The sequence below is a fragment of the Toxotes jaculatrix genome, chromosome 4 (genome assembly GCF_017976425.1).
Source record: "Toxotes jaculatrix isolate fToxJac2 chromosome 4, fToxJac2.pri, whole genome shotgun sequence".
Taxonomy (NCBI): Eukaryota; Metazoa; Chordata; class Actinopteri; family Toxotidae; genus Toxotes; species Toxotes jaculatrix.
The window spans coordinates 16788964-16796765 of record NC_054397.1 but is presented as its reverse complement, the minus strand read 5'-3'; the positions used below and the strand labels follow the sequence as shown (position 1 = coordinate 16796765).

Below are 7802 nucleotides of genomic sequence, written 5' to 3'. Positions count from 1 at the left end.
GTGTGTGTGTGTGTGTGTGTGCACGTGTGGCACAACAAAAATTTGGCATAAAGGAAAGTATCCGGTTCCACCCTGTTAAGTCAGTAGCCATGATGCATCATGGGATTCTGTCAGTAATCACATGGTTTCAGGTGTGTGGGGTTAAAGGACTGAAATGTAATATTATTGTCTGTAAAGTTTGTGCTTGCCAAGGTGTAGGTTATCGAGTGTGAGGTAAGAGAGGTGCTGAGTTTCAGTGTGGTGTTGTATTGGGTTCTTCCTTCTTCAGTTTCTGTGTGGCAGAGACGAGACGCTTCACTGGCAGCATCTGAGACTTTCTTGCCCTGAGCAGAGACTCTTAGGCAGCGTTGTCTGTCTGTGCTGTTTTAGGCAGGATTTGAGAGGTTTCAGCAAACAGGGGGGATTTACATTCTACAATTAAAAATATGTTTACTCTCAGTATGCTTGAATTTGATAACTTTAAATTTGAGTACTTTAAGGCCAACAAACAGGAAATGAATAAAGACTTGTATCATTGCCTTAATTTGGGGAATATGAAGATGTCTGGACCCTTTTTTCTTTAATAAAATGCATATGAAACTATTTAAAGCATCAGTGTTCACAAAAAAAATATGTGCCTGAAGAGTCAAAAGGTTCATTTCCTTTTTTAAACGTAGGAAATTGAAGGAGACTGAAGAATAAATCAACAAGCCTAAGAATATGAGCAAATATTCAACACTTGACACTTGATGCTATAGACACATTCCAGCTGGTGTTCAATTTGGGTCCTAAAAGTATAGAGGTGGTTTTAAAATATTAGCACCTTCATATTGGTTGATATAAAGTACACAAACAGTGAATACACTGTCAGCCTGCTTCACTGACTTGCCTTGATCATACCCATAGCCATTTACCATTTACTTTGGTGGGGGTGGTAGCTAGCCTGGGGGGGAAACACTACCTGAGAGTCTTAATTCAGGACAAGAATTTTTTTTTTTTTGCCTCAAACAGCATTCGTACTGAGAAGAAACTGATAGCTATTAAACTGTAGCACCACCAAGAATTAGCATGTGTTAAATGTGCTTGTTTTTACAGTACACTCAGAAATCCCTGTCTCTCTCTAGAGCAGTGGTTCTCAGCCTTTTTGCCTCGAGACTCTTGAAAATTCCTGTCACAAAGACAAATTATTGTCTTTGTGACCCTATCATTGGTTCTTTTTTTTTGGTCATTTTCTGTTGACCATTCAATGTGGTGGACATCTAGATCTCAGTGATCTATTTTATCTTGTTTAAAAGTTTCTTGGAGTAACTGCATTTCTTTCCCAGCCAAAATATTTACTTCAGTCTGTACAGCTGTTCACAGCTGCACCACAAGTTAATGTTAATGTGCTTAATTGTGTGTATAGTGACAGTACAGTAAATGTGAGCCGCTCTGCTTACATGTTTATCACCCTGTTTGTGTGTGTGTGTGTTCCCCTTACAATCTTGTGTTCTCATGTGTGTATAGACAGCACTTGTGTCATCATCCCTGTGTGAGTGTTAATGTTGAACAGTACTGCAGATGTTGTATTTAAACTGTGTGAGTTACATCACACTCTCACGTCCCTCAGTGATGTGTCTCCAGCTCTACCACTGTCCACTCTCCCTGTGGGGAGCTTCCAGTGGCCTCTGGGGAGAAGCTACTGACAGAGGTGACGGTGGCAGAGGGAGGGGTGAGTGGAGGCAGCAAGCTGGGCCACAGGCTGCTCTCCAGGGGGCTCAGTGTGCCTCCTGCCCCCCCTGGCATCAGCAAAAGGGAGGAGCAGCCATCTCCGTTCAGCAGCAGGGTCTGATTGATCAGTTGCTGGACTATGTCCACTTTCTTCCCCCAGTCCAGGTCGAGGGGTGGAGGTCGCTCAGGAGACCCGGGGGGGCAAGGGGAGGAGCTGTCTCCGTCCTGAGAGGGGGTGCTGGGTGTCTGAGGGGAGTCTGTGTGAGGAGTAGGGTTCTCAGTTGACACTGTAGAGTCTTGATGTTTGTCTTCCTCTGGCGTCACCCTTTCACAGTCTTTGTGCATCTCTTGACTTGATGTCTCTTGCATGGGCTCTTTCGTCTCCTTAGTGGGGTCCATCTCCTTTATTCCCTCTTCTTCATCTTCAACCTCCTCTTCATCACTGTTCTCCAGGGCTTCATAGATGGTGCAGAGGCCAGAGGAGGGGGACAACACTACTGTCTGACCTTTATTAGACTGCTGCAGCTCTTGCTGCCACTGCATGATTTGCTGCCTTTGCTTCAGCTCCTGTTGTTGCTGCTGCAGTTGTAGTTCAAGGTCTCTCCTCTGCTTCAGCTCCTCTTCTTTCCTCAATTTTTCCTCCTCTTCCTTCTTTGTTATCTCTGCCTGCTCTCTCATCTTCCTCTCCTCCTCCTCTTTATTCCTCTTTATTTCCTCTTCCGCTTCCTCCTTCTTCTTTCTCTGCTCCTCCTCCTCCCTCCTCTTCCTCTCCTGCTCTGCCTCCTCCAGTGGTCTGCTCTGTTGCTCCCTGCGTTGCTGCAGCTCCAGCAGTTGTCTCTGGTGTTGCTCCAGCCTGCGGAGCTGGGGGCTCAACGCCTGCTGCCCACGGCTCCTGGGTGGGAGGTCAGCACAGGTCAGCTTCGGCGGGGTAACCGAGGCGCCAAAGGGTTTGACGATGTCGCAGTAGGTTCTGGGGTAAGCTGAGGGATCGCGGCGGTGAGGGTGCGGTAGTGCAGTGAAGCCTGTGTGTGAGAGGAAGTGGGAAGGAAGATTACAGTAGCGTGATGTTATAAAACAGAAGTCACAGGCAGCATGACAGTGACAGCAGTGCAGTGTGAGTACAAGCAGAAGGTTGTAGAGGGAAGGGGGGTGGCCTTCAGAGGCTCATACTTGCTGAAGGAATAGTGGAAGCATTGTGAAGCCAAGCCCAAAAGTCTGCCAGTAGCCTACAGTACCAAACTGACCGGCAATTATGTAGTTTTGTGCTTTGAACAAGTGACAGTGGGACACTGTTTGCAAGCTGTGCAACAGTGATAGATACAGCCTGCTAAGTATTCATAGTATTTGTGTAAAAACAGCAAACACACCAGAAAACAGTGACCCAAAGTGAAGTGACTGGGGGTGGTGACTGGGGCCAGGGCAGGGAAATTTGTGCAGAGAGCAACTGTGCATACTTAATATGATTTTTTTTTTTTTTTTTTTTTTTTTTTGTATCCCCTACATGACACCATTTAAAATGACACCCGGAAAGATTTTTGTGTGCAAAAAAAAAAAAAAAAAAGAAAGCAGCCAACTTCCTGTATATGCAAATACTATCAACTATAGTGAGACAAACAATCACAGAAAAGCTTATTGCGAGCTTAAACCATCATCACCCGTGAATGGAGTTTGTAGTTAGTCAACCAGTGATACATGCAAAAGCTCTCCATGCATTTACAGACATCCAGCATCACAAGAAAACTGAAACTGAAATAATAGCTTGGCTTTAGAAGGAATCGAGTAAAGGCCCGATTTTATTCTGACCTAAGTACATCCATACCTAGAGCCAAGCTATTTGGCTGACCCTGAACAAACCAACCCAAAGTAATGAGATGAAAGTCAAGTCATTGTGCAACAGTGACATGCATAAGCCCAGTTAACATTTATACAGTCGCTGTAGAACAGCGCAGCAAGAATGCTCAAAAACAAAAGGCAGTAGAAAAGAGCTTAAACAGCAACACACCCACAGCGGACTGAAGGGAAATTAATGTAGCAGCAGAATAAGAAGAGACGGGTCCTTCTTGTGGCTGGACAATGAGACGCCAAACTTCTTTACTGCTTGAGATGCCGAAGTTCAATCCACGGACAAGAAGGTCTGGTGGCATGGACGATCAATTCATAGCAGATTCACTCCAGCTGTGTGGTTTTCAGACCAGTGAAGTCTCTGAGGTTGGGCCTGAGTTCCGATGCTTATCGTATCCAGTTTTCAAAGGAAAGGCCGTAACTTATGTATGAATGTCTGTGAGAGTGTATGGCAAGAGTAGAATATTGATAGACTATAACTGTTTAATGAGTGGAAGTGTCTGCAATATCATGAGATGTCTAGAGCCACTGGTTTAAAAAAAAAAAGAAAAAAAAAGAAAAACAGGAAGTTTGTGAGACCTTGAAATGAATACCAGCGGTGCTGGATGATTTGTGTTGCACATATATCAACAGACCATGAATATGCCTTACACTCCGCTCCCAAGTGCTCATTTCAATAAAACTGTACGGTGAGAGAGTACATCATGGTAAAAATCTAATCTTTATTTAAAGTTTTAAGGTTCATTGCTCCAAAAGATGGATAAACACAAGAAAAAGCTCGGGTACAATTTAAAGTGCAAGAAAAGACGAGGAGTGATTGAGGGTAAGGAAGATTGCCTGTATCGTAAGGTAGGAGAATGAAATCAAACATGAAAATGCAATCAAAACCCATTTTCCAATTATCAGCTTTGTTCAGTAAAAAGTATAAGGATAAATACACATGAAAACATGTTTAACAGTTCATTCCACATTTCTTTTGCTATATTTAATTTTCTTGTTTACCCCCCCCCTTTAAGAGCTGTAAACAGACAAGTCAGATCCATGCCAGTTCAGGGCAACCACATAAATTTGTGTTAAATAAAACAGAAACCAAAACCCAGGCACGCCCACACAGTAGGAGTAAATAGTAGTAGCTATTGCACATACAGGAATTTAAGCCATATACTCATAATGGAAATGTTATATCAGAGGGAAGAGCCACTGCTGTCCTCTTTTTTTATTTCTTCCCTTTTTTTTTGCTCTCTGTTTTTTTTTTTTTTTTTTTTTTTTTGAAGTTTAACTTTGATTACGTCCACCCCCAGAGATTTCAGGACAAACACTGACAACAAGAACTACAACAGTGAGATATTATTTTGGGGAGGCTAGAGCAGGGCTGGTGGGGGATAAGGGACTTTTCTCGGGCTGTTAGGGAGATGATGAACTATACATTACCTGCAAAAGAGTTCTCAGTCTTTTCACAGATAGCAGAATAGTAGGGAGGCTGGATGTCATCTGGGGTCTCCTCCGGTTGCTGCAAAGTGCAGAGAGTTGACGAAGGGTCCAGGGCTTCTTCTGACCCTGGCACTTCCTCTTGGACAAGCTCAGCTGACTCTGCTTCCTGTTTCCCACACTCGATGTACTGCTGCTCTGCGAGGCATGGCTGGGTGTGAGGTTGCGGGAGGAGACAGGGCTCCTTGGCCTCCTCAGGTAGCTCCTCCAGGGAGAAGATACCAGGGCTCTTGATGCAGCTCTCCCCTGTGGACTGGGCGTTGGAGTTTGAAGCAGTGGTCGTGGTGTCAAAGCCATAAGATGCCAACGAGGTAGCTGAAGGTGGGGTGGTGTCTTCACCTGCACCGACCTCCTCCATCTCAGCCTCCTCTCCCTCTTCCACAGTGGATAGGCAGCGCTGCGGGGGAGGCTGGCTGTCGAAGGTCATGTGGCTGATCGCTGGACTCTCCAAAGAATCATCCAACTGAGCTTCTCCCTCTGTGTCACTGGCCTCGTCCTCTGTTACTGAGGATGAGGAGGGGTTGGATGTGGGAGCAGTCGCCGGGCCTCCCAGGACTTCATCAGCTGGGAGGGTCTCTGCCTCTGCCTCCTCCTCTCCCTCCCTGTCTCCTCTCTCCAAGTGGATACCCAGGTCCTGGTAGTCCAGGTCAGGCTGGAGAGAAAGCACTGGGGCTTGCACATCATGAAGCTGGAGCTTCCTGTCTCGATTGTAGTCACAGAGTTCTTCAGGTGTACTGGTCTCACTGCTCAGGGTGCTTGACAGAGACATTCCTGGGGCGGAGAGGGGAGCTGGGGCTGGGGCTGGGGTCTGCATCGGGGCTGAACTGGGCTGATCTAAGTACATTCGGGCCTCTAGATTTTGCGGCTTATCTTTGACAGAGGAATGATGGGGAGCTTCTTGGTTTTCAATAACAAAAGGAGCAGAGCCTAGTTCTAGCCAGGCTTGGGCTGGGGTCTGAGTTGGGGTCTCAGAGTCTGCTTGCCAGGGGTCTGCCAAAGGACTCGCTGCAGCTGCTCCTGCCACCTGAGAGACGTGCTCGAGAACCTGCTGTGGCTGAAGAGGTTCTGCCCAGGGATCAGCAAAGGGATTTGGTTGATCCCACTGAGCAGCTGGGGCAGAGGGCAGCAGAGGAGGGGGAGGTGGCGGCTGGACCACTCTGTTCAAGTTGTCCAGCCTCTCATCCTCAGCAAAGTCATCCTCATCTGCATTCCCATAGCTTTCCAGCCCACTCTCTGTCACCCCCTCACTGGCCATCTCCACATCTTCATCCTCCTCCTCATCATCCACATCGTTGTCATGCCTGGGTCTCTGCGGTTCGTCTGTCCGCTCTGAGCCCACGTCCATGTCACACACCCGATCATTATCATCGTCGTCATCATCTTCATCCTCATCAAAGTCATTAACTGGTATGTCGGGAACCTTCTCAAAGTCTGGGGAACCTGCTGAGGCTCCCTCCATGTCTATGGCTCCTTTGAGACTGCCATCTCCCAGATCATCCATGCTCTCTGTGCCCTCCAGGACACCAGGGGCGCTCAGTTCAGACGCACCCTGCTGGCTGCCACTTACATCCTCAGAATCCAGCTCAGAGAGCAAGGCGCCACTCGCTCGCCAAGCAGACCCCCCTACTGGTCCAGCCGACCCAGGACGGGACTCTTCTGTGGGCTGTGTGGTCCCACTCATTTCAGACACAGAAACCACCTGGCTCCCCTCCTTCTCCTCTTCGTCCTCTTCCTCATTTAGATTGGTGGGAGGAACTATCTGAGGGATGGCATTTGCTGCTGCGGGGAGGGCTTTAGATGTGGAGGGGGTCTGGTTTGTTAACAAGTAAACAGGCTCTTCGGACTGGTCTGGAGGGGAGGCCACAGGTGGTAATGTAGGCTCAGCTGAGGCAGGGATCTGCTCCTGCATTGTTAGTAAGGGAGCACTGCTTTCAAGCTGTTCTTGGGGTGGAGATATTTGTGGTAAGGCTGTCCTGACAGGGCTTTGTGGAGGAGAGGGAGCAGCTGCATGGCTTTGTGAAGTCTCTTGAGGTAACACCTCTGGGGGGGCTTCCTGTGCCAAGACTGGGGGAGGGACCTCCTCTGGTGCAGAGGCAGCAAGGATTGATCCTTGTGGTAAGGCCACTGTAGTCTCTGCTTGTGTTTCTGCGAGAACAGTCACTGCTGTGGCAGCTGCCACCACTGCTGCTGCACCGGCAGCACTCTGTGTTTCTACAGCAGGCGTGGCAGTCTTTGCAACCCCTGTCTTCTTGACAGCAGTGAAAGGTGGAACAGCCTGAGTGGGTTTTGTCCCTCGTTTTGCCTGAGAAGTGCCGCCATTTGCAGGTTTGTTGGCTGGAGAGGCAGGTGGGGTTCGACCGAGGGGTGGTTTATTAAGGGCGGGGAACCAACCAGCAGCTACAGGTTTCTTTGTGGGAGATTTCGCAGGCTGTTGAGTTTTGGACTGTGACACCTTGGGGTCAGTTGCCTTTGCTGTTGCCGATAATTTGGAGGCAGAGTTGAGCTTTACGGTGGCCATGGGTTTAGAGGGTTCAGGTTTTTTGGTAGCAGCTGACGTTGTAGCTGTTGTAGGTTTCTTGGCCACTGTCGTAGAAGGTGGTCGACTAACATCTGACGCAAAAACAACAAAAATTTTTTAAAAAAATCAATTTTGTGAATGAGTGAATTTTAGCTGAGCATCTTTGTGGTATTTTAGTTCAGATTCGGTCAATTAAAAATACTTCTATCACAGACACTGATATTCATTTGTGTTTCCAGTCGTGGAACAGTCATGGATTAACTGC

At 47.5% G+C, this 7802-nt stretch overlaps 1 protein-coding gene across 1 annotated transcript in view; it reads right to left on the bottom strand.

Annotated features, from left to right (window-relative positions):
* Positions 1-1179: 1179 nt before the first annotated feature.
* Positions 1180-7802, bottom strand: part of si:ch211-214c7.4 (mucin-5AC) — a 28804-nt gene continuing 22181 nt past the window's right edge. Inside the window, exons 5-6 of the mRNA XM_041036494.1 lie at positions 4963-7629; positions 1180-2711 (exon numbers count right to left, since the gene is read on the bottom strand). Coding sequence (XP_040892428.1) covers positions 1585-2711; positions 4963-7629 — 3794 coding nt within the window. The 3' untranslated portion in view covers positions 1180-1584. The remainder of the gene's footprint in view (positions 2712-4962; positions 7630-7802) is intronic.